Source organism: Prenolepis imparis, unplaced genomic scaffold (assembly GCF_030444845.1).
Source record: "Prenolepis imparis isolate NDT839.2.m4 unplaced genomic scaffold, iyPreImpa1.0 SCAF_6, whole genome shotgun sequence".
In the NCBI taxonomy this organism is placed as follows: domain Eukaryota; kingdom Metazoa; phylum Arthropoda; class Insecta; order Hymenoptera; family Formicidae; genus Prenolepis; species Prenolepis imparis.
Genome location: NW_028141164.1, coordinates 7972937 through 7999724, shown reverse-complemented (window position 1 = coordinate 7999724; position 26788 = coordinate 7972937). Strand labels below are relative to the sequence as shown.

Below are 26788 nucleotides of genomic sequence, written 5' to 3'. Positions count from 1 at the left end.
ATATTGATGAGATTGATTATTTATCGTTATCAGCATACTTTAGTTGATGTTTCTAGATTTTACTTTCTCTCTTAGAAACCGAACACTGAACGCATTCAATTAATGAATTATTAGTTCCAGTACGTGTTTATATAAATATTCATAATTACATAAATATTCGATCACAAGATGGCATTATTTATAAATAAGATCGAATCTTTTAACTGAGAATGCAAATTTGAACAGTTAATAACTACTTGTTTGGCCGATGAGAATAATTAATTTTGTAATACTTGTAATATATTTTCCACATTATAAAATAGACATGTTCATCATTTACATTTACATATAAGTACTTTTCGGTACTTTTGTTTTTTATTTCATAAGTATTATTTTCCACGCAATAATTGTGCTATGTAATAATTGAGCATAACACGAGCGTAACATGTAGCTAATTATGCTTGATAGAAAGATACGCAGTGATATGAAACACGATTAAAGTCTACTGCGGCAGACGTATAAAGAAAATATATTGCATATGTTTCAATTAAACTCGAATTAAATACAACGAAATACAAAAATAAAATGGATAACAAAAAAATATATGTTTATTATATAAAATTTCACATAATTTTATAAGAACACAGTATTATAAAAACAGATATTATCATAATAAAATCACATATTATTTCTAATATGTTATATATATATATATATAAATAATACATGTTATGTAAATAACATTTTAAATATATACAAAAGCAAGATGAGAAAAGATTATAGAAATCATCTTTGAAACGTTAAAATTGCCGAAATATTATATTTTTACTAATGTATAACTTTATAAAACATTGTAGCAAGTCCTAATAATGATTTGGTAAAAGGTGTGACATTCTTTAAAGAATCTATGTGGATCTTACGCATGTTACAATACGAAGATCGTCGCGAGCGCATCTTAAGTCGTTTAGGATATCTCTTTCGATCACCATCATGATAATTGCTGTGTCTTGAAGAAATTCTATTCGTAGCTGTAGAATAGAATTTCAAAAATTAACTCAATTTAAGAATATATACTACACATAGACAAGAAAGACAATATCAAAATTTAATTTATATAACTGAAAAAAAAGAAGCATTTATAAAGCTGCAAGAATTAAATATAAAATTTTGGAACGATTGTATAAAGATAAAGGAAGCAGATAATGAGAATTCAAGAATAAATATATTCTTGGATTGAATAATATTGATCTCATTGTCTGCTTCCTTTGTATGAAATTACAATTGCGATGAATGATTCGACTTTACGATCGACCTAAATCCATGTCAATAACACAATCCGAATGTGTTAGAATTTCGTGAATTAATACGTCTCTACTTTGATCATTTTCCACCCAAACAAGAAATTTATAATGTTCGAATAAATTGCATATATATCTATAATGTAATCAGAGCGTCTTACGACGTCGAATGATAGATTCCGAGGAAGCTTCTGCCGAAGCGCTATTGTTTGAATCCGATTTTTGGCGGTGGGGTTGCAGGTGCAACTGCAGACGGCGGTCTACGTTGCCCAGGCGGTCGACTGACAAAGATCCCGTACTTTCGAGGCGGAGGTTCCGGTGGTACGGACGGCGGAAATGACGGTTCGAGGATCTTCAAATCACGTTCGACAATAATTACGTAATATAATATATTACTAATCCTCTCGATTAATTTTTATTTCAGTCAAGTCGACATAAAAAAAAGGATATTTAATTATGCTATATGTTAATTGCATCTGAATCAATTAAATGATATTTTTTACAAACTTGATATTATATTCGTAATCATGATTATATCATCATTACTTATATCATAGTCTTAATTAGCCCGTAATGTAAAATTCAAAAGATTTTTGAATATTTGATTTACTGAGAACGAAATATTCATATTTTTGCACCTTGAACTTCTCGAGCGGATTCGCGGTATCCTCGTGTCCTCGTGTACATTCACCTTCACCGGCTGCGATGACACCGGTTGAATATGTAAGCGATTTGTCTGGATATTTGTACTAAAAACCATCTACGATTTAATAATAATTACTGAAGCGGGTAAAAATTGGTAGCTACAGAATACGTGTCAAAAAACGACGATTACTTTTTCAACGATTCTTTCTAATTCGACGATTTTATTGGACGTCGTGATTAATTCCACGCTGAGCCTATGCATCTGAATAATTAAGTGATGTTTACGATACGAATATATTAAAGAAGTTTTGTTTATACATAGATTTACATCGATTTTCAACTCTTAACTTACTTCATCTTCTAGATATTTTGTAGTAATTTTTTGCGTATCTGTCTGTAAACATCATTATCGTTAATTATCATCAATCATTAATTATAGGCGTTATTATAGAAATAAAAAACAAGATGTATATATGTCTAACTGTTTTCACGATCACTTCTTCGAATTCCGCCTTTTTATTTTTCAGCGATACTAATCTGTCTAATTTCTACAAAAAAATTCTTTATTAAAAAAGCGAGTAAATTATTAATAGATTATTCTAATAATCAACTAAAATAAAAACATTAGTCTTGAATGAATAAATGTCATAATCCTAAACTCACTGTCTTGTTCTCTGCAACTGTCATTGACATTTTCCGATTCGATTTTTCAATTCGTTTGATTATCTTGAACAATTGTATCGAAAATCGTATTAAAATTAATTTAACATTCAAGATGCTGATTTTTCGAATTAATCGTGTTATATTTGGCTTTCAGTCGTAATGATTACTTACGTAATTAGCGTACCATAATGACGCGTAGAACAGGATGTACATCAAAATGCAGATGTAAAAGTTATCCAAAACGTACGCTCGTATAAAAGACTGCGTAATAAACGAAGATGCAAAAATGTGACATAAACGATATATATTTGTCAAAATTATTTCATTTTCTCATTAAATCGCAATTACCTGGTGATCGTAAATGTCAACGAGCTTCAAAATCGGATAGGATCTCGACAGCTGGGAGAAATAACGCGACCTCTGCGAGAACATCCTCGAGAGCGTAATCCATTAGCGAAGTAAAGAGCTACGAAAATCAAGGAAACTCAACTGCAAGCGTTGACAAGTATAGAAACTCGTGCAACGTATTTCTGTAATAAGATGTGGGACGACGAATTTCCAGGCGACTTTACGGCATCGTGTGAATGTGTCTCGTTTATATCCGTCGTTCGATAAGTTTCTCGCGAATAGTGGAATATCGCGAGAACAACTTCACGGAATAAAGTAATTTTCGTCAAAGTTTCGTCGACTTTTATTGGTGAATATCGATAATCAACACTTTCCGAAAGTGTAGTAACGCGCGTACGTATGTGTGCGTGTGAACATTCTACAATGTATTAAAAAATTATACTTGTATATAATATTAATATTTTCGATATAACATGTTCACCACTTAAATTTTTAAAAATTTATTCTCAATCTACAATTTTTTATGCGTTGTATCTTCTAATGTGTAGTTTCTAAAAATCCTTATCACATAGAATATTATCTCCCTCGTATAGGGATCCGTATAATAACGCTTAAGGGAGTCGCGATAACGTAATCTCTTTCTATATAAACATAATTAAAATCTGAAAATACGTGTTGAAGCAGATAACTTATTTATACATCGATTGCTATATTATGGATTGCAAAGATTGCGAGATTAATATAGTATATATATACTAGATAATTCCTGCGATAATACAGTGTAATTTAGCGATAAGTGATAGAATATGAAACAACGCAGAAATCATAATTAATCTTATCAATCGTTATTTATTATACACTGCCGAATTATCTTTCATTTTTTTCATGCTATTCTGTTATTTGAATGCAACAATCTTTTTTTTAAATCTTTTCAATAACACAATTTATAATTTATTTACTAAATTTGTTGTACTAAAGTTGTAATTACTATGCGGCATTTTCACTTTAAACGACGAGCTTTGTAATTTTACGAGCTCAAATTTCCGGCGTCAGCACCGCTGGTCATTAAATGTGGCTTAAAGTAATAACGTATTAAACCCAACATTACAAGGCGCTATTACAAGGCACCTTCGTCACGGGTTGGTACCCAATAGCTAAAATATATATTTAATGTAAACTTAAATAAAACTATATGAGTCTGCGACCCTGGGAGAAACACGCGGCAAAAATCAAAGTCGAAAAAATCTAAACTGTTAAACAAACACTCGTCTGGAAAGTTCGAGTACACTCTCTCTCTCTATTTTGTCCTCCGCTCAAAGCAAATTATGAACTAATCCACGGGGGATCGTTTACTTTTTACGTTTGAAACGCCGAGTCGGCTCCATCGATGTCCTCCGATTAAATACACAAGGATTATCACATGAAAGGCATACAGAGCGTTCGATGTGACGAGAAACCACATACACAGAGAGGAACTAACCATCTACTATCCACCAACACACATGTAGCAGCATCGCTTCCGAATATGTGCACAGCCGTGATACGCTCGAACCTTCGCTGGGGCGAGACCGAGCCACTTGTCGTTTCTCATGACGCCTCGCGGGCAGGGTTGACTAACTAAATACCGAAGTTAGCCCGGGGCCAGGGTTAAACGGGGCTTAAAAAAGTCTCCGGCGCGAAAACGTCGAATCAACTGCGAAAACACTCGAGATCACTTAGAGGAATCTCCGCGACGTTCCACGTCCCGCAACTTTGCTTTGCGCCGATCCGCCCCGTTCTCCCGGGGATATTTATGTAAAACAGTAGCCGATAAACGTGCCGACCCTTGGAGGATGGTAAGCGCGATGGAACCACTTGACGCGTCAAAAACGTCAGTTACACATCGGGGGCGGTGCCGCCGCGCAGCCGGGTGTGTAGCTTCGAGGGTGCTTTTGTCGCAGAGAAAAGACCTGGTTTTGTAGATTGAGAGGAGGAGCGAGGTTGGAATATCCGAAATGGAAATCGAGAGGCTACCGTGAAAGGGCCGCTATTATTTTGAGAAGGGAGGCCGGTCGGTTTGCTCCGAGGATTTAAGGAAAGTTAGTAGAACAAACGTGATACTTGAATCAATAATAATTGACTTCGAAATGTAAGATATACAATTATTTTATCCCGAGAAACAGATGACTTATATTATAACTTTCCGTATTTCATTATTATTCATATTATCGTCTTGAAACTGCCGATAATTTCGGAAAGTTAGTTACTATCATTTGAAGAAAACTCATTAACTTTCTACATTTTTTATATTATAATGACATACAATGCTCTGTCTCTAAATTACAATACAGATACTTGCTTTCTCTTTTGACACTTTCTATGAGAATATAGCCGGAGCAAGAGGTCAGCCGCGATTCGCAAGGATATTCGTTTATCTTCCTTATCCCTCGAATCAACCCAAGCTTCACCGCACTAAACTCCGCACGAAGGACGAACGACCACAGTCGCCCTTCACGAGCGAGTTATCGTGCGATCGGCGTAAGCGCCAAAGATAAAGGCGAGCGAGCCACGGGGGAGGAAAATTGGTAGGCCACCTAGAGCAGGATATCGCAGGATTCTGGCAGGAGCTCTTTCTCTCTGTCTTTCTCTCTTGTGTGCAAACTAACAGCGTTTCGGGGCAACAGCATCGGGACATAATCGATTTGCCGTGAGCTCATCCGTAATTCGCTCCCCGCGACAAGAAAGTCTCGGCGGCAAAGGCGCCAGCCGAGCGAGAAATTACTCATCGTTCTGATTGAGGTTAATTAATTAGATAATTAAGTCCGCCTCCGACGACGACGTAGGGGCGAAACGCAGCGGGGATACGACAAGTGAGCGACGACATAGCGTTTGCGATTAGCAAACGCGAGCGCGAGGCGTCTCGCTTCTCTGCTGCTTCCCCCAAGAGAAGACGGTCGATCCTCGTTATAAAAATCCTCCCTGTTATTACCTCGAATCGACCCCCGCGTCCGCTTCTCTTATCTCATTAACGTCCTTCCTCGAGCGTTCCGCGTTCGTATTGTGTCGCGGATAATGTCTCTCTCCGACTTTCTTTTCGCGTAATAAAGAGAAGGACAAAAATTTTACGTCGCTGGATTTCATGTTTCTTCACGTTGGAATCATCAGAAGCAAGCGATATTCAATTGCGCCCTCGAATGCGAGAGAGACGCGACAAAAATATTATTAAAATTTTAAAAATCTAGAAAAATATATTAACGAAAAGGCGATAAAAATTGTTTACACAGGATAAAGAACGGGCACTCTGTTAAACTTAGCTCCGAGCTGCATCCGCAATCTTCTATTCTTTCGCTTCCCGCGGTGAAACTGACAAAGTAAGCCTGCTTACGTTCCACCCCGCGTACGCGAGACCAGGATTTGACGAGGGGGGGAGTTTAAAGCGAATCTCTGAAAACCCCGCGCGCGTTCGATAAATTTTCATGTCACCTTTATCTGACGGTATTTCACGAGCGGCGCCGCGGGTTGGCTCGGTCGCGTATGAAAGAACTCTTTACACGTGACACTTAACAAGAATCTCATAATCTTGCGGGAGGACGCGGCTTTCTCTCTCTCTCTCTTTCTCTTTTTCTCCTTTCCTCGCGTACCCGAGAGACGCCATGAAAATCCCTTTGAAGATGTACCCATTGACGCTCGCGGTTTAATATTCCGTCACGGATATTAATGCTCTCCTAGCAACGACTCCTCGTAAATCAGCAAAGCCCCCATGCTGATGCACTTTTCGCTACCGTTTCCCGACATCTCCTCACCCTCCCGCTTTCACTGATATCGCAGTCCCTCTTCCTCTTTCTCCCTTCTTTTCTCTTTTCCTCATTTCGTCCATAAGATCCTCAGATCCGCGAGGACAGTCGCGTTGATTGAGGATAATGCGAGATACCAATTATTCATCCGTACGGAGAATTCATTAGTAGAAGAAAAGGAAAAAATGCAGCAACGACAAAGCGTTTCTAGACGCATATGGCCTTTTGTATGACAAAATGCATCTTCTGTCACCGAGTATTTCCGTCATTGTGCTTTGATGTCATTCTACAAGCATCAAGTAATATACGGCGTAGAATATATCTATACGAGGATATAATAGAATCATGGAAAATTACAGAAGATAAAAGTAAGTTTGATGAATAAAAAATCAATTGACAGAAACCAATGCACAAAACATAATGTAAAAAAATGCGAGATGATATTTTAATAAACTTTTTAATTTAAAACATTTTTTTATAATATTAAATAAGAAGTTAGCGAATTGCAAAATAAAATTTTTTATTTGAGAAAAAAATAAAGAGAAACTTAAAACAAGGTGTTCAAAGAAATTATTCATGAATAATATTTCATACATGAAAGCTGAAAAAAAATTAGCACAAAAATAAAACAGATTTTCAAGAATATTAAATTTTACGAAATCTCTTCACGGTACTTTGACTTCAGCACATTAATAATGTACATATGTTAGCACTTTGCTCTAAATATATCGTTTCTACTTCCATAAGAAGTATATCTTCGAATAATATCTCAAACATTTTAAAACCGTTTATATGTTATTCTTTTTCTTTTCGTAAGTATACCACCGTCCAAAATTATCACGGTTCGTGCACCGAAAAATATTCCGCCCCGGCTTTCTTCGATTTCGCGCGCCTTGCGAAGAGAGAAAAGGATGTTTCCTTCGAGTCCCGATGTTCCACCAAGCATGAAATAAGTGTACACACGACGTCTTCCCGCGCCAGTATGAAGGGGCGCGAGGGCTTTCCACGGCGGTCGCGACGATAAAGCGAATTTGCACAGGGGGTAAGAGTAAAACCGAGGGAAGAGGATCTCGCTCCGTGGAAACACGATTTCCGTGTTCTTTCCTTCAATCGAACGGGGGATAAGAATCCCTTACGCACGAGCCGTTATAAAACCATAAAGATGTAATCGTAGACCGGGGTGATCGCCGGGTCTTTTGCTACTGTTGAAGAATTATTGCGCGTGAGACTCGTTCGAACAAAACGTGGTAAGAGCACAGTTGGCGTAGAAAGATCGAATGAAAGATAATTATATAATTTAAATAAATAAATCGAAAATTTCCTACTCGCGTTACGTGAAAGAGAGAAAGTAGATAAAATGTCTTCCTGATTCTCTCGATCCATTACAGAGGTCTTAATTTAATAAAAAGAAACATTATTTTATTATGTGAAGTAATTAAGTTTCTTAACGATGAGCGAAAATACACATCTTGACAGCTTAATAATTTCAATGTGTTAATTATCAATATAAATAAAACCTACATATTTTTGATGCATACTTTTTATAATGATTATTCTGTTCCGTAGTTAAAGTTCCGGAAAATAAAAAAAAATCGGACGCGCATCAAACTTGAGAGAGAATCGCATTATACAGCCGCTCTGAATCATCCCCGAAATCGAATCTAAAAGTGATTTCACAATGACACTTGCTCGCTCGGGCTGTCATCCCGCACGACGTCGCCGCACCTACCAGTGGATCCACTATGCGTATAACAGCACGTTGCGCCGGTACCCCCGATTGTCCCGCATGCAAGTGTCACGGGTATCCTGTCAGTCAAGGATCAGCGAACCGTAAGGAGGAGCGCATTGTACACGAAAAGTATAACAGAAATGGATTCGGGGGTGTCGCCGAATTCCGGTCCGCGCGCGAACCGAGGGAAGGGTCGATCGTGCGCGTGGATCGTGATCTGGGGTTCGGGGGTTCTGATTGGACGTCACTCGAGAACACGTCAAATCGTAGAATATGCTGTGACTTGAAATTAATTTGAGTGGTTTCCGCGAGGCTGCCCGTCGGAGGGCAGCCACACGCGTACGTCCCTGATTAATTGTTTTCGTCCGTTCACGAACTGCGATACCCTCTACTAAAGATTGAACCGCTTGTCCGTGGTATCTCAGAAACATGAGTCCCAGCTGTGACGAAGAAATATAAGATGTTTGTTATTTATATTTCTCGTATCAATAGTTGTATAGACACTTTCGCAATCGCTTGTTTTATGTAATAATATATCTTCCTTTTAAAAGTTAGATTAAATTTATATAAATGATTCCCCGAATCATTTATATAAATACGAACATAAGAACATAGAACACGAATAAATTATAGAATAAATTTATAATATGTAAATTAGCAAGAAACAGTGGTTCCATGGTGTAATGGTTAGCATTCTGGACTTTGAATCCAGCGATCCGAGTTCAAATCTCGGTGGAACCTTTATTTTTGCATTAAATTAATATTACAAAGAACTCGAATAATTTAATAATTTATACAGTATGCAAATTAGTAATAAACAGAGGTTCCATGGTGTAATGGTCAGCACTCTGGACTTTGAATCCAGCGATCCGAGTTCAAATCTCGGTGGAACCTTTATTTTTGTATTAAATTAATATTAACAAAAACTCGAATAATTTAATAATTTATACAGTCTGCAAATTAGCAAGAAACAGAGGTTCCGTGGTGTAATGGTCAGCATTCTGGACTTTGAATCCAGCGATCCGAGTTCAAATCTCGGTGGAACCTTTACTTTTGCATTAAATTAATATTAACAAAAACTCGAATAATTTAATAATTTATACAATATGCAAATTAGCAAGAAACAGTGGTTCCATGGTGTAATGGTTAGCATTCTGGACTTTGAATCCAGCGATCCGAGTTCAAATCTCGGTGGAACCTTTATTTTTGCATTAAATTAATATTAACAAAAACTCCAATAATTTAATAATTTATACAATATGCAAATTAGCAAGAAACAGAGGTTCCATGGTGTAATGGTCAGCATTCTGGACTTTGAATCCAGCGATCCGAGTTCAAATCTCGGTGGAACCTTTGTTTTTGCAGCAAACGCTTTCTTTTTGTTCATTGGATTTATATAAAAATAGAACAAGCGAATGTTTCGACAAATCTTTAAACTGATGAATAATTTTCTTACAGAAAATTTTTGTTAGAAATCAATGATACACTTCTTTTAAAATTTCAAAGATAAAGAGATACTAATAATTATTTTAGGAGATTTAATTAAAAATACATCTTAATTATAAGTCATGTTCATGGAATCATTTATATATTGTATATGCTAATAATTTAATGAAGTACAGTAAACTTATAGCGTGGTACTTCAATGAATTTGTATAATGCGAAAAATCATTCCGGTATAATGCGATAGATATATCTTTTCATTTTTTCATTATGAAAAATTTTATATTTCTTTTATAATAAATATGTATTTTGAAATTTTGTACAATTCACATAGATATCGTATAATCGGAATCTATGTGGAATATATCAGGAGTCTCATTGTATTGATTCAGTAGTTAGTTTTATATATTACAATCAGTAAGTTTAAACGAATAATAAATTTAATCAACGTTGACAAATAAAAAGAAAAGAACATTTTTCAAAAAAGAATCCTTCGAGCCGGATTCGAACCAGCGACCTATGGATGTCTATATCAGAGCTTCCCAACTACAGTCCACCGCTCTACCAACTGAGCTATCGAAGGCTTGTGAATGTACGTGCTCAATTCGCTACTTCAAGTTATTGTATAGATTTTATATATAGTGCATAAGATATGTCTATTGTATATATGTATACCCAAACATGTATTATTAATTATTTAAATGTAAAATAATTATAATTAACGTGACAAATATTTTTAACACTTAAATAATACTCTTATTTTTTATAGTAAAACAGCATATAAATAAAAAAAACAAAAATTGTCAAAAGAAAATAGTATGATTATTATTAATCAAAATTAATATTAATAACACTCTATTATTATTCTTAATGCTGAATTTAATAAAAACAAAACTATTTTTATTTCTGACTGCTGCTAACCATAGCTAACTAAGTATAGTTAAATAATAATAAAATATTTAAGCGATGGGAATAAAAATATTCTAGAAGCAACGCGCGCGTCTTATGTTTATTATCTTTTATCGATTGCTTATTATCGTGCAAAAAAAAGAGAGAGATGCATAGTAATTCAAAATATACACAGATAATCCTTCCCCGTACTGCTTTCCATTCTGCAAATTTTCTGATATTTGATCTGATGTTTTCGCCATGTCGCGATGTAGTTATCACTTATTTATGACGCAGCGGTCTTGAGGTAGCGAAGAATTGCGTGTCAAAGCTCTTACGCGGAAAGTAGCTAAATTTTTTATGCGCGAAGAACAGCGTTTCACAAACTTGTTACACTTGTATATATATTATAAACATTTTTTATCCATATTATTATTTTAAGATAAAAATGTAATTTTTCGTACATTTCTTAAATTTAATTGAAGATACATCTTAGTGTGTCAAAAATCCTCGATAAATAAAATCTGACAAATATATTAAAAACTGCTTAATCAAAAAACTTAAACCAATGTAAATGAAAAAAGAAAAACAAACATTCAGAGATAATTGTAGCGAAAAAGAAAAATCGATTAGCTTCAATTTATCACCCGAACATTATAATTTCAAAAATGAAACGTGTTTGAAATAAAGTACGAGCTTCCGGATATGCATGATTTTCTTCGTTTGGGAAACACTGGCCTCTAGAGAATCCTATATCTCACGATGCACGCCAATCACCATCAAAGCGTCGTAGACGCCCGTGCTTCATGGCCCGATACAGTTTACATAAAACTATAAAATTATGGCCGTAGACGAAGGAGACGCCTCCGGGAAGAAAACAAGGAGGCCCCGCGGAGGTGGGCTATCGTAAAGCCGATGGGGTATTTTTACATGAAGTCATTAAACTCGGTTTACGGCGAAACAAAGTACCTCGCCATCCGCGCCCTTCCTCTCGCGTCGCTTAATTACTCCTCATCGCCGAATTAAGGTCCTAGATCGCACTCTGGTTTAATGAGAGACGAATGTTTAATGAGGGATTCGCGGAGAGAACGTGTTCCCGGTTTACGAAGACAGTTTTCACGATGTCTGGAAGATGGTAGAGCCCCCCGTGATGTTTCTCTTCCCGCAAACCCCGAAGAAGGATGCCAAGAATTACGTGAAATGCTGTATGTTGTTCGCAGGAGAACAGCAGATTCTCCGCATATTTCGTGTTCGCCCAATCTCGCAAAACGCTATTTAAGACTTGACCTCGTTGCCAAACGATATTTGGTTAAAAATTCATAGAGTTCGAAGACGCGAGATATTTTCTCATCTCTCCGAATGTTTCTGTTGCCAAATACAAATCCTGGAATATATCGGATAAGTTCCATTTCGGTTAGATTTAGGCAAACGCAATATCCTGGCAATTTCAGAGCTGACAAAATTTAAACATCGTAAATTAAGTATAAAATATTCTCGTATATAAAAAGATATAATTTCAGATAGCAATACAAGAATTTATATTTAAGGAAACAGCGCGATATGAAAACGCGTTTCACCTTACGAAGTATGTATCTCCGTATCCACGTATACGTGTTTCCGTTTCACAATGGAGAGAGTTTTATCGTCGCCGAGCCAATAGTCCGTGCTTTAAAGTCCATCTTTAAACAATGACGGTAACGAGCAGAGAGATGGACCGGCTAAAAGCGGCGCCACGATGGATCGTATAAGTCCGAATAAGCGTCGCGTAGACAAACAATTTTTAGGGGGCAGTTAAGTCGCGACATTGTACACGGGAATAGATGGAGAAATCACCATCGCCACATCTTAGCGATCGCTCGCGATGCGAGGACCATTTCCGGAGGCGTCTTCGAAGGATTCGTTTTCTTTTTTTATATTTTACGGAGCGCCGGGGCGGCGCTTTTATGCGAGACACGCACTCTTTGAGCGTATAAAAAAATTTCTCGTCTTATTTAAAGACGCTGCCTCCCCCCCCCCCCCCTCTTCCTACTCGCTCGATGCCTAATAAACGTTTTTACGACATAAATTCGAGGGTGTGTCGCGAAGGGGGTTGGGAGCCACACGCTCCTAGAGGCTGTTATAAAACACCTTGTAATTGACGTGACGCGCGTAAATCTTAGATATCGAGGTTTTATGGATAAATGGGAAATTGGCTCAAGAAGCTGCCCTGCTGTTGGATTTATGCGAAGTTTCTTGGCAACGAGATTACGGCGGGCTCGCCGTTTTGCGATACTTAGAAAATGGTAGCATTATTTACTGTGATATTTACCAAGTAATATATGTACGTTTATTTAGTTTATTTGTCGAATAGATTTTCTTGCTTCCTTGCGGACTTAAAGTCCCTTGAGGATTTTTCGTAAAGGAAGCGCATTCGATAAAATCGTTCCAAGACAACGCATTAGAAAAATGTGTATACACACGTATATATACATATATATATTTATATACACTCATAATATATATGGCGTTTCGTGTATAAATGGACGTATATAAACGGACAAAGTTACTTTACGCTGGGATTTAAGGAATACGCGGCCATAAGCTATAAAGATTCCCGTCATAACTCGAACGGTATCACATTTTATTTAATTGCCCCGCGGCTCACTCGCTCGCGAGCTTTTCCCGCTCGTGCATAATATTATTTATTGCGAAAGGAGCTGTTAAAGTTTAACGTCGCGGAGGCGCTCACTCTCAAAATTAAATGCGATAAAATGTTTGTTATCCAATCGGCCTGCTACTTAATGTCTTTTCGCCCTCGTCTCTCTCTCGCTTGAATTTGTATAGAGAGAAAAAGAGAGAGAGGAAGCAGTAATCCGCGCAAAGACGACTAGCAACGTATTATCTCGCGAATAAGAAGGAACACCGAGGCTTTACAACCATTTAGCTGCGAAGAGTGTTCTCTAAAGTAACGTAAACGTAATTATGATTCATAGGTAATAGAAAGCTTGAAATTATGTGTATTACTACACACACACACACACACATCGCTGTTACAATGAAATTTCAAAGTACTATAGACCTAAAAAACGCGGAGGATAAATTTTAGCAGACGGTGAAAGCTTGAAGTAAATTTTAAGCTTAAACGAATCTTAAGTAAGAAGCTTAAAAATCGAATTTGAACGCGTTCCAAGTTTAATTTCCGCTTTTTCTACTTATGACACGTCATATCGTGATAGTGCCAAGTCTAATTATAACATTATATTTCTCTCTCCTCACACTATATAATAATATCGTAGACGTATAATATTCAACACAATTTACGGAACTCTCGCTAATCTCGATAACGCTACTCCAGTCTTCTCATTTGCGAATTCTACGATATCCGATAGCCGTTTAATGTCCTCTCGTCTCGTCTCTCCTCTCGAGACGACGGGAAGCTGCAGAACGATCCGTACATTATCTCGCGGATAAGACAGACTTTACAGCCGCCAAGTTCTGAGAGAGAGTGGGCGGTTATACGAAACCTTTCGAAAGTACCCCGGGTACGACGGACATATTCGCCAAGTAAGCTCGACATTGTCGATCAGTTAAGCTTCACCGCGGGAGAGAGGCCGAAGCGCGATAAATCCGGCGTCGCGGAAGGATGCATAAATCTCTTTAATTTACTGCCGCGTAACTTTTATTCCGCGTATATATATATATGTACCACCTACCCGTGTTACGTTAGCCGGCCGCATCGAGAGACGTTTAAAACTTTTAGAGAGCCACCTATCTCGGCCGGCGATAAGCGGCCCCGTTTCGACTGCGGAATTATTAATTTAGAACTCGAAATGGCCGGTGCTTTATATCACGCTGTACGCGAGTAATAGACTCTGATTCACACCAAGAGATATCGAGCGGATAATAATCATTTAATATGTAAACTTGTCTATTATTCTCTTATATTATCAGAGAAATAAATCTGAAATCGAAATTTAAAATGCTGCATCGTCCGAATTTTCCGAATGAATCGTTTATTAAGAGACGATCGCGATTCGGTATAGTTATGGAAACTCTCTCGAGTTTGATATCTCTTCAGAAATGCATTTCCCCATCCGCCATGAACAAGATATCAAGATAAAAGCTCGTGTGATTCTCGATTACACGTTTCGTCATTACGGGGAGTATTTTATCGTCCGTCTGAGTTCCGGGGGTTCCGCTCGTTAACCGGAAAGTTCGTCGGGGATCGTCGTGCTGAAATTTAAATTGAGAAAGTATTTTACGAGCGTGCGCGCGCGGGAGAGTTTCACGGTAACGTTGTCACATCTTGATGAACTTCCGGTAACGATCATAGGAAAATGTCGCCGTCGTCGCCTACGTTGAATCCGATATATACAACCGCGCCGCGGCAATCTGCTTCGCGAAACGAGAATCCATCGGCATTAATGAACGCCGATTACTTATTCGTGCCATTTACTCGTGATTGCAAAACGCCGTCGTGATTATCATATAACAGATTATCCTGCGTCTATACTGCGAAATATGGTCCATCCATTTAACACCTGTAGATCCTACAGACGCCAGACGCATTAAATAAGGCGATATATTGTCGTTCCAAGGCACAAAGAGGAAGGTAAATTATTCAAAAGCATCAGTGATTCAAAACGGGAGACACAGAATTGTATTCATTATCGAGTAAGCAAATGTCATATTAAAGAAGTCTGAACTCTCTGATGTATATCTCTGCATCAAGATTTACAAAAATTAAAACAAAAAATGTATGTTTAATTAAATTAAAATTAAACGATGCAAGATCAAAGCACGGATTTTTATGTTTTAACTTTTACATTTAAGAGCATTTTATAATAAAGCACTAATTAATATTTTATAATAAAGGACTAATTAATATTTTCATATTATGAAAATACGTGTACCCGATTTTTCTACCATTATATCACAAACGCGCAACACGGACGACTTATTTAATCACCGCGCTAGCGTATATACGCGGAACAAGAGTAGCGTTTGTAGCAGAAACGTTTGTGCAACGAGGCGTTGACGGGCATGCGACGACGAGCACGTGAGGCGGCATAAACGCTCAGCCATTAAGCTCGCCTTCGTGTGTTTACGAAACAGGCTCGGCGGAAAAAAGCGCTAGACGGAGGAAAAAAAGTGTATCGTATCCGCATTTAAAATGGATGATCCAACCCCCTCGCAATCCTTATCCTCGCAGTCGCGATTCGCGCACGCCTCTCTCTCACCCCCCTTGAGCTTAATGCCCAATGCACAATGAGAATACGTCCTGTATATATATCTCCCATAACGCGTAGGTACAATGTAACTTGCATATACAAGGTGTTTCGCATAGTTTACGACGGTAGTAAAAAGATGACATTTTTTTATCGACCAAGAGAAAAATCAAGAAAAAAATTCTACATAATATCGCACGAATCTGTGAACCTCGAAAAATAAAAAGCTAAAGAATTTTTAGCCGTACGCTGTATTTCGAGAGGTTCATTATTTCGTAGAGATTTCCTAGGACACTCTGTATATACGAGATCACCTGCGGATCGTCCGCCCACCTGACAATACGCCGTCTCCGCGGGATCGTAAAGCCGCTCTTTATATACCACGCTGCGAAATGGTCAGAGGATAAACGTACCGCGGACACTTGGCCGGCCGTGCAGATTACGATAAACCAGCTCTCTCGGACATTTCCACACTCTCGTCTGTCCGCGCGCAAAATTACCTTTTATTCATAAAGCGCTCTTTTTTGCATCGTAAATTTTTTCACGAAGAATTCAATCGACACATGCGCATGTAAATGCATTTACATGCTAAATTTAACCGGTGAAAATTTGCATATTCGCGAGTCGACGTCGATGAAAACGCGTATAGACACGTGTCGCGACACTCTTTCGCGGCTTCGCGAGTCGTATCTCGCGATTGAATTGCGTCGTCTCTAAAATCCAGAAAATTAGCGAAATTTAGCTCGTCGAGAGTTAGTCTCTAATCATTCGCGTAATCGTAATCGCGACAGAGATCATATTTATTTCTCCGAACATGCGTGCATATCGATTGCATCGCATATATGTAGTCACTTCCTCGTTTTTCCGATTACGCGATATTATCGTGGTGCGAAAAAAAACGAACGGGCTTCGAGCTGAAACGACAGGTAATAAAAGTCACGGATATACGTTCTGGCCGACGATTCGTATAGGGAGATAAGGGGGCTGATGGACAGTGACCGCAATCAAACGAGGTCCCCGTTTCGCGATAACGCCCGCGAATATCTCGCGCGACGATTACGCGCGTAGACGATAAACGAATCAGTCTGTTAGGATGCACCCGTGATTGCGTAATCGCTGATTAAGCGACTTCGGCGGCCGAGAGAGCGCGACTTTCGCGACCGGTTTCGCTGATAGCGAGTGACTATCGATTACATTATGTAACGAATGCGCGATCCTCTCTGACACGTATTGATCGACAATCTGCTATATATGCCGTTAAATCGTACGAGCTAATCCTGCATCACACACACGCACATAAGTGTATTTTCAGTAATGTAACAAAAAATATATATATAAAATATATGTGTATATTGTATAAAAGCGGTAATAGACTATGTAAAAGTGATTTAAAAAAAAATTAAATTTGTACAGGTCCCACCGAGATTTGAACTCGGATCGCTGGATTCAAAGTCCAGAGTGCTAACCATTACACCATGGGACCACCGATACAAATAAGGTCGAATTTATGAGACATACGAATCGATTATCTAAATTAAAAGTTTCATTAATATTTATGCATCGAAATCTCTTATATGTAACAATATTTTATATTAATTATTCTCCCAAATAATTACAACAAACAAGTACTCAAATATATATCCGCGTTATCTCAAATTAAATTTAAACAACACGAATAATACTAAAAATAAAAAAAAATAAAAAAAATAAAACGATAAAATGTAAGACATAAAATCCTATATCTTATACGCACATTTTTATTTAATTTAAATATACATGTTTTTATCTATACACTGAGAAAATTTAATCTTAAAATTTATTCTAAAAATCATAGTAATCGTGGGACAATATGGTATGGAAAGAATTTTATGAGAATTTCTGTGATTAATATTTATCACAATAAAAATAATAATATCTATTACAATAAAATATAAAATGTTTGTTAATTTTACTATGCAGTTTAGTAAAATTAATCAAACATGTTTTATATTTTATTGTGACAGATATTATTGTTTTTATTGTGATAAAAATATTAATCAGAGAAATTCTCATAAAATTCTTTCCATACCATATTGTCCCACGGTTACCATGATTTTCAGAGTAAATTCTAAGAGAAAATTCTCTCTGTGCATAAGTTTGCAGATTACTATAACGTTGAATGCTTATGTTGAATTGAAATAGTGCTCGTTCGCGAAATAAATTTCCTCCCTGTCACGTTACCATTCGCCGTTGTAAAAGTGATTATTTACAAATTCCTTGCTACACTCTTGACGCCCCCTTATCGCGAGAGAAAGCGAAAAAAAAGCCTCTCGAACCGTTTCGCGAGTATCGTCGTCCTGAATCGGAAGAACGGGACGAACAATGTATAAATTTAAAGCACCCCTTCGAAGACACGAGACAGGAGAAGGGGTGGGGGGAGGGGAAGAGGGTGGAAAAACATAGATTTCGAAAGCATCGACAAGCGCGGGACTTGGTGGAGGTCGACCCCTTCTCGCCCCGTGTCAACCCCTAATTGAACGGAAGCCGGCAATAAATATTACGTTTCTTTCGTGGGGGGCTCGATTTTATAATAGCGCGCGACCGTGGCACCGGCGGAAGCGGATGTGCAATCAGTGTGACATACGCTCCGGCCCTCTACGGATTTATACTCCGTGTCGCTCTACGTGCGATTAAGTTGCAATCGGATTGGAACGGAAGATCAGCGTCGATCAGTGCCGCAGAAGCGACTCGACCGATTTCCGCGTACATATATTCGAATACGGGAAAAGAACTGGGTGAGGAACTTTCTCCTCGAGGCGTCTCTATTTGCAAACTAGCGTGAAAGTGTGCATTAGCACTTGATCGGTTAATGAATAACAATCAGTTAGAAGAGAAATGTCGAGATAGCGACAAATATCTGAGACTCTCGAGTGTTTCTTTCGAATCGCGGATATTGAAAGACCAAACAAAAAAAATTAGCATTTTTATCGCAATATTTACTTAATTTAACATTGAAAAAAAATACGTGGATTATCCTAGTCAACATCGGTCATCTCGAGATAGCTTAGCAAAGAAATATCTAATAAATCATGTAAGTTCCTAAAGTATTATGTATTTGCTTTCATTTAGTTAAATATGCTAATAAATATACCGATAAGTCGGGACGCAATTAAAATCTCGTAAAGTAGTAGCGCTTGCAAAGAGGAGCGCGAGATCCATCGCTATTAATTCGACCGTAAATTCATCATTTGTCCGGCAAACGTGCGTTTATCGCAGGTAGAGGTTCGTCTATCATCTCGCGACGCGCAACCAGAATCATCCCCGTCAGTCGATACCCGTGCAAAACCCCGGCGTGTCGCGCAGCCTGCGCGACTTCCGGTTTCTCCACGATAATTAGAAACGGTCCCGGCTCTCTCGTATAATAACAACGATAACGGAGCTGCGGCCCCGGGGCACCTCGTTTGACATCAAAGTAAGGCCCCTCCTCTCTCCTGCCCTACCCTCGTGCAACGGAGCACGACTAATGAGATTCACTTTGCTTACGGTTTTGCCCCGTGCTCTCGCTGATTACCCCGAGTCAGACTGGTTCGCTCGCCACCTTTCGATCATTTTGATCATCGCGACGATACCAACCGACCCTCGCGACGGCGACGGCGCACCCCATTTTTTTCCCGGCTTTCCACGTATCGCGAGAGAGCTGCTTTTGTGCCCCTCGTTCCCGTAAATATTTGAGCTGCGAGCGAGTCGTCTCGTTAACGGAGTTTGTTGTTGTTTGTTTGATGCATTCGCGGAGCGAATAATGCATCGAAGTTACGTAAACAGTGCCGCGTTATTCTTAACCACGATTGGCGCATGTCGATATAAATTCGCATATATACTGCATGTACAATTCCTTTCTACCATTTACTAATTTATGACATGTATAACGCCACGTGTTATTTCAATCATTTTAACAGATTAATGATTATGAATAGAGCACACAAAGAGATCTCTATTTTATTTTTATTGTAGATTATTATTACGCAGCAAGATCCTCTTTGTAATGTGCAGAACGAGACGTTGCACAGTCAGTTAGCCTTGTCTGCTCCATAGATGCAATTATCCCTCCCAGTCCTATATCGTACGCTTAATTGAAACAAATCATTGTAGCAATCTAGACTTGTCCCACATACATGATCCGTTCAGCTACTTAATATTATCTCATAAACACAGCAGTGGTTCGTTTTCATTGGTATTCGAGGGCAATAATTTGTCATCTCGCGCGCGCCAAGTCAATCTCTTATTCACGTTATACGAGAAATTAATTATCGTTTTAAACCAACATCGCGTCGTCTTTTGTCGATAACATCTAAAAATGTCGACAAATTTTCATCGATATTTATCATCGTATATTTACCATCTCGACTGTCCATCCGCGTGTAAAAATCAACCGCTTACACGCCGTTAGGCCCATTAGCGAGTCCTCTTAATAGACGGCATTAATTATGTATGCATCTGGGTCGACGACAAGGAGGAAAGGACACGAGATCAAGGCGTGCGATGGCGAGGATGAGGATGACGATGACGACGACGACGACGACGAGTGCATTAAGTGATGCACCCCTATAACGCCACGTGCCCCGTTCGCTCGCGGGGCCCGGGCGGGATTTTAAAGCGCGCGGGAAAAAGCGAGAAGCGCACGCGGATAACACGTCGCGCCGTTAAGGGCGGCACGAATTAACGCTGGTGAAAATAAAAGAGCGCGTCCCGTCACGCCTGGTGGCAAAATGGCCTGTGACTAATGCGGCATCACTTATTCCCGCGTCCTCGACTGAAGAATCATGATCGCGACACGGTTATCGAGAATCGTATGGACATATTGCCGGATCGTTCCGACCTGAAAAGTTATCCCCCCTCCCCCTCTTCGTCACTATTCTTGTGTGCCCCGCCGATATAATTAATTACAGGAAGTTAGCTCGGCGTGCGCGAGACTCGAAACGCGGCGAAAATTGAATCGCCTGTTATTCTCGGACTGGTTTTGCTCCCATACAGTCGATACAATTAATCGTCGTCGAGGGGGAAGCGAGATCGAGCGTGGAATATCGCTAGTGGAAGTCATCAAGGTGTTGTGTTACGGCTAATGTGACGTGCTGCGCGTAACGGATCTCGGAAAATTATTTCTTTTTAGAATTTGGTTATATCCTATATATTACCCTTTTAATTTAATAATATTAGAGGGTCGGCAAAGGGACTAACTCGTTAAATTAAATTTTATTTAACGATTATTCCATTTGCATTTTGTGCAAAAAAAAAACGTCATCTTTCGAAATGATGTTCTTTTTTATGCAAAAATTAATATTTATGCTCCTTTTTGAAGTGTCTTGCGTAACGCCCCCCTTGTCCCTGACATATGTCGCACGTGTGTGCATTTATTAGCGTACATTATTACGACGCGGCATAATTTTACAATACGGGCAGATTATTTCCTGGAGATAGCAAGTCTCGCGGAAGAACGAGACAACTGATGGCGATGGGGGATCTCTTGGATAGGTCAGTATCGGCCATTCATGCCGAGGAGGCGACGACGCTGCGGGAGGGAGGGTAACGCAATGAAGTTTTTCGCACCGAGAAAGTGCGAACCTTCCTCCCTCTTTTCCTCTCTCTCACCCCGAGACTACAACTGCGAATCGTTGCACGGTATGCGTTCACACGCGTTCACGCGCCGACACGCACGGCGTTTCAATCATTCTTATCGGGCTAAATCTGCATCGCGCTCGCGCTTATGCGCGTCCTGACAAAAGTGGACGTAGCAGATGCCACGATGCGGGCACTATCTGCCAATGGCATCTGCGACTTTCGGTCACGCCCATTTCGGATCATTACTCTAGTTGGCGGTTATCATTTCACTTTCGTCGAGACTCAATAATGGGTAAGAAAAACCTTCAAGAGACAGCGGGAGGGAAGTCGTCTCTCTCGTTCTCTCCGCGTGATCTTTTCTCACGTCAACTTTCGTACGGACACCCCACGGTGCGATTGTGTAGGCCTAATGGTTTACCTGATGGAAAGATTTCATGGTGGCTCAAAGGATGATGAACGAAAGAAAAATTTGTGAAAAAAGCAGCACAGAGATTAAAGATTTCTTTTAAAGATATCTCCGTCTCTTTTATACCTTTTTCTGGGACTCATTGTTTTTTTAACAAAAAAGGGAAAAAATCAATTGTGTTAGTCACACTTAAAATTTGTCTTGGTCGCGATTTCGGTTAAATCTGCCTGTCTTTAAAGTTTAAAAATTTTTAAAGACACCCAATTCATTTAAAAACAGAAAAGGTAAGATGAAAGATTTTATTCTATAATTAGAATAGAGAAGAAACGAAAATTGTTCTCAAGAGAGATCTTTTGTACGGTATAATTTTCTCATTCTTTTTGGTACAAAACTTGACAGATTGAGCCGTCGAGCAACAAATGTGTGTACCGAATATCCGGCGATTACGTCGGATACCGATAGCGTCGGTACTTCGCAAGAGATCTACACGATATATATTTTTCGCAGGAGACACTGTCGATAGCAATTGTCGTGGCGGGTGACAAATGGCCAGCCCGCGGCTGCTGGATGGCCCACGGTGGATTCTTGTAATTTTAGATTACACTTCGTTGCCCAGCGGCCATGGGTTAACGCATGGTCGGTCAACCCCCTCGGCCATCACGGAGTATCTTGTCCAGAAGGGTTAGATTAGATACGTCGTTCACTTCGGGCCATATATCTGTTCGACCCCGTCTTTCCATCGCTATGCCGCGTGTGTAAGCACACCTAAACCGACCGTGCGTGTTTATTGACTACGCGTGTGCGTGGCTCCTAGCTATGTGTGCGTGCGTATATGTGTGTGGACGAGTCGCGGCGGTGAGTTACGGGGCTGCGGACAGAGTGATGCATTGCCGCAGAACCGAGAAGGACCAGATCCCACGGGAATCGAACAGGGTAGCCTCGCGCCTCACACCCATTATATCCCCGTGACAGGAAGGGGCTGAATTATTGGAATATCGACGCCACCGGGCATTAAATGCTTCAATTACGATTAATATCGAAATGCGTTAGAACAATGCGCGCGACCCATCACGAAATGGATACCTTCGAATGACGTCTCCCGATACTCTACATCGCTGAATAAACGCTTTATTCCGTCCCGGTGGGTAACGTTAACAGAAATTAATTTCTACGCTTTCATCAATCTCTCATTCTTACGTATACACTTGTGTAAATATTTATTCATTAACGTTTTTTCGAAAGAAGAGATGAGGGATAAATGTGCACGTGCGAGAGATAGATCTTCGTATATTTAATCGGCTTTGAAATTTAATCTTAAACAATTATAGGAAATATATTTTGTATCTCCGTAAAACGAAAAACTTGACGTAACGTATCGATATACGACAATTTATTATTACGATCGGGACGATTTATACGTAACGCGCGTTTGCATAATAAACGCGCGATGTAATATGACCGCGAATGCAAATAATCCGCGTAAAGCCGCGGCGATTATATATACACACACTCGCATGCAGGCATCGAGATTTTCGCTCTCGTTGCGCATTATACCGCCACAGTAAAACTGTCGTCGTCCCCGTGAAATACACTCTAGTGCGCGAAGGGTAAACGTTATTGTTGCACCATATAAATCGCGCTTGATCGCGGAGGAGTATGGATATCGTATATCAAAACTACTGCCGTGCGCCCACTGTAATTTGTGGCCGGTAATAGAAGAGGGTAGCGTCTCACTCTCCCTCTTTCTCTCTCTATCTCTCTGCGATGAAATTATTATCCAGAAAATACATGAATTCTGCGGTGGCGGCGGCGACGTCGACGACGACGGTACTTCGGGGTCGCTCAAAGGTCGTGGTACGCTTCCCTGTAGTTGTAATACTTGGGGGTTTCTGTAGGCGGCGATGCGCGAACCGACACACCGCCGTCGGCGACGTCCAGCCAATTCCGGTAATGCACAAACACGGAATATCGCAAAGTTATTCTCTCATTTCCCTCTCGCCGTAGGGCGAGGTCTATGATAAAATCTTATCGTTTTTTATCATGTGAGAAACTTATAGCCTCTCTTTTCGCATACAAATAGTCGAGGATATGCAGGAATGCTTCATCTCGAGCTAACCGTTGGACTTTAAGCGACTATCCTCGCGAGAAACATCTAAATTGAATTGTTATAAAAATTATTCTATCGGGAGAGAGAGAGAGAGAGAGAGAGAGAGAGAGAGAGAGAGAGATCTTCAATTTATTTCACGATCGTCCATTTATTTATTGTGAACGTTGAAATGCTTTGCAAAATCGGATACCGAACACGGACGAATTCCCGGCGATGGAAAAGACTTGTTAAAGCTAACTTTCCAAGCTAACTCTCCCCAATCGCTAATACATCCGCCTATGCACATCCACGACACACTTTATTTTTATTTAAAGTGCCCGAACACCGCACGCACCCCGTCGTCTCGGTCGTCGATTGCTCGACTAGCCGGCTGGATAGCTCTGATCAGCTTCCGAACCCCTTCCTCCCCGTCTCATTCCGGTGAGTTGAGAGAAGGTACGGGGGAGACGACGATTCAATCGATTACCGCGATTAAAATAAAATGTAAATGGCGGTACGCGCGCGCGACTCGTGTGTTATGCAAATTCGGTTCTCCGGTAATCACTGAGTGGAAGCTGATGTCTTCCTCCGGCGCACTAATGGTCCGGGAAAATGCAAAAAAGAAAAATAGAAAACGAGAGCGAAAAGGAGAGAGAGAAAGCCGGCGAGACGAGAGAGAGAAAATAACGATGCGAAGTGTATTGCAACACGTATACAAGCGTGCGAATGCGTGCCCGATAACGAATCGAGAAGAGATGGAGGAGAATGAGGGTTACACTCGAGGGTGCAGTTGACTTCAATAGTTTAACGAAATTGCCGAAGATCCTCTCGCGTCGAGTCTCGTTCCCAGAGATTTTCCGATTCCGAGAGTCTGTTTCGATATTAATTCGTTTCTTCATGTTTCATGATAGACGCGCGTAAAATGTGGAGGCAAGAATAAGAGAACATTACTAAAATATATATCTCTATCGAGGAATGGCTCGGCATTTAACAAGGTTAATAACAAAGTTGCAAAATAATAACTTATATAACAGAGTTATAATAAATACGCTGTTTTACGCGCGAGATCCAGGTAAATCAAATTATTATAGCGCGTTTATAAAATGTTTATAACGTTTCGGTTCGCAGCGTTATAATAATATACGCTTAACGACGATGCACCTGCGCACGGGGTGTTTAATTCTTCCGTTTAAAAGCGAGACCCGTAAAACATAACGAACCCATTTATCGTGATAAGCGAATAAAAAATATCCATTAGCATCCGGTAACGCGCAGAGTGTATCGTGAAACTATACGGTAATCTACTTGCGGGATGCGCGTTTATAATACATTACACCGGCCCAAATGTGTTCTCGATATTACATATTATACGGCACACCGCAGCCATTAATCTCGACCACTTGCCGCGGCCGTAATTAATGCTAAACCAACACGCGCGATCGCGCACTTTCCTATCGAAATCCCCCGAATCGAACGTCCAAACCCTGATGAAACCGCACGCCGACAGTAAGCGTAACGCGCGCGATTCGACAGGGTATCTGCAACAGTGCCGATAGGCAAATCGAATGGCGATCGCTATTTGGGAGAGGATAGTAGCTGCAACTGGATGGTGCAACTGGGTACATACGATAGATAGAAAGGGGATGCAACGAACAGAGATAGAGATAGAGAGAGAGAGAAAGCAGTTCATGCAGAATAGGACGCATGCAAAGCCGGACAAAGACGCGAAGCTCGAACGTGTACGCGATTGCGGCAGCGTCACAGGACACCCGGGACGGAATCAAAAGGACGTGCATGCCGATGCATTCATTGTACCACGCACCCATACGCATGCAGTACACCTATCCTTCCGGTGCAACGCGCGAGCGGGTGGGCGCCCGCGTTCGGTCGCGCCAGGATGATTAATTAGTTGTCGCGCGTTCCATGTCACCGTGTCACTCTTGTCACGGCTTTGTCACTTCGCAGCGAGCGCACACGCGCGCACGCGGGAAGGGGTTGAAAGAGGGGAAGGGGGAGGACGGTGCTGTCCCGCGCTGCAAACATAGCGGGTTCCGCGCGTTCGCCGCGTGCACTGCCCGCGCGCGCAAAGCAAATTGCATTGTAACCCGGGGCTGCAACAGGCGCGCCATTAATCAATGCCCGGACCACGGTGCGTTCAATTTCCAAATCGCATCCTCCCCCCTTCCTTCTCCCGACGACGGCGCGAATCTCGCGGACAAAACAGTAGGATAGGTGCGGTCGATGATATGGAAATGAAGGCGGCGACGAGCCTTCTTCTCTCTCGGTCCGGGGTTTCGATTCTCTGTCAATTCGCAAACAGTGCCGATCGCGCCGCGTTTGCTCGGAGCGTTAATTATATTTGTTATAGTTATACTGTGCACTTCATATCTCTAATCGTAATAATTAATAGCAATGTTAAATACGCTTGCTGAAATTATTTCTTTCTTTATTCGTGTGACTTTTTTGCAGAAAGATTTTATTCACGATTGTATTAGATTATTTCTATATATTCAGATTTTTCAGACGAATTAATGATAGAAAAAAAATGCAATTTATCGTAGTAATATTATTCGTTATTATAATATTATACGGCAACGTTCGTAAATCGGGGAGGAGACCATAAAATGATTATTCAGCGCTAAGTCCGGTCCCATTGGTGAGCAACATAATCAAGAACCAGCGGTTAATCGCAGACCGAGCAAACGCGGCCGGCGTTCAGCATAATTCC

At 40.1% G+C, this 26788-nt stretch overlaps 1 protein-coding gene and 7 non-coding genes across 8 annotated transcripts; 5 read left to right on the top strand and 3 right to left on the bottom strand.

The window, feature by feature from the left end:
* Window positions 1-807: 807 nt before the first annotated feature.
* Window positions 808-3017, bottom strand: LOC145937408 (uncharacterized). Its single transcript, XM_083040427.1, has 9 exons — window positions 2934-3017; window positions 2757-2846; window positions 2586-2648; window positions 2405-2470; window positions 2275-2316; window positions 2113-2184; window positions 1916-2037; window positions 1439-1629; window positions 808-1007 (listed from the first exon to the last, which is right to left on the bottom strand). The coding sequence occupies exons 1-9, from the start codon at window positions 3015-3017 to the stop codon at window positions 808-810; spliced, it is 930 nt and encodes a 309-aa protein (XP_082896553.1).
* A 6087-nt stretch (window positions 3018-9104) lies between these two features.
* Window positions 9105-9176, top strand: Trnaq-uug (transfer RNA glutamine (anticodon UUG)). Its single transcript has one exon. It is a non-coding gene; the product is annotated as a tRNA-Gln (tRNA).
* Window positions 9177-9257: 81 nt separating this feature from the next.
* Window positions 9258-9329, top strand: Trnaq-uug (transfer RNA glutamine (anticodon UUG)). Its single transcript has one exon. It is a non-coding gene; the product is annotated as a tRNA-Gln (tRNA).
* Window positions 9330-9410: 81 nt separating this feature from the next.
* Window positions 9411-9482, top strand: Trnaq-uug (transfer RNA glutamine (anticodon UUG)). Its single transcript has one exon. It is a non-coding gene; the product is annotated as a tRNA-Gln (tRNA).
* Window positions 9483-9563: 81 nt separating this feature from the next.
* On the top strand, window positions 9564-9635 carry Trnaq-uug (transfer RNA glutamine (anticodon UUG)). The gene has a single exon. It is a non-coding gene; the product is annotated as a tRNA-Gln (tRNA).
* Window positions 9636-9716: 81 nt separating this feature from the next.
* On the top strand, window positions 9717-9788 carry Trnaq-uug (transfer RNA glutamine (anticodon UUG)). The gene has a single exon. It is a non-coding gene; the product is annotated as a tRNA-Gln (tRNA).
* A 579-nt stretch (window positions 9789-10367) lies between these two features.
* Trnay-gua (transfer RNA tyrosine (anticodon GUA)) lies at window positions 10368-10461 on the bottom strand. The gene is made up of 2 exons: window positions 10425-10461; window positions 10368-10403 (listed from the first exon to the last, which is right to left on the bottom strand). It is a non-coding gene; the product is annotated as a tRNA-Tyr (tRNA).
* A 6923-nt stretch (window positions 10462-17384) lies between these two features.
* On the bottom strand, window positions 17385-17456 carry Trnaq-uug (transfer RNA glutamine (anticodon UUG)). The gene has a single exon. It is a non-coding gene; the product is annotated as a tRNA-Gln (tRNA).
* Window positions 17457-26788: the final 9332 nt, after the last annotated feature.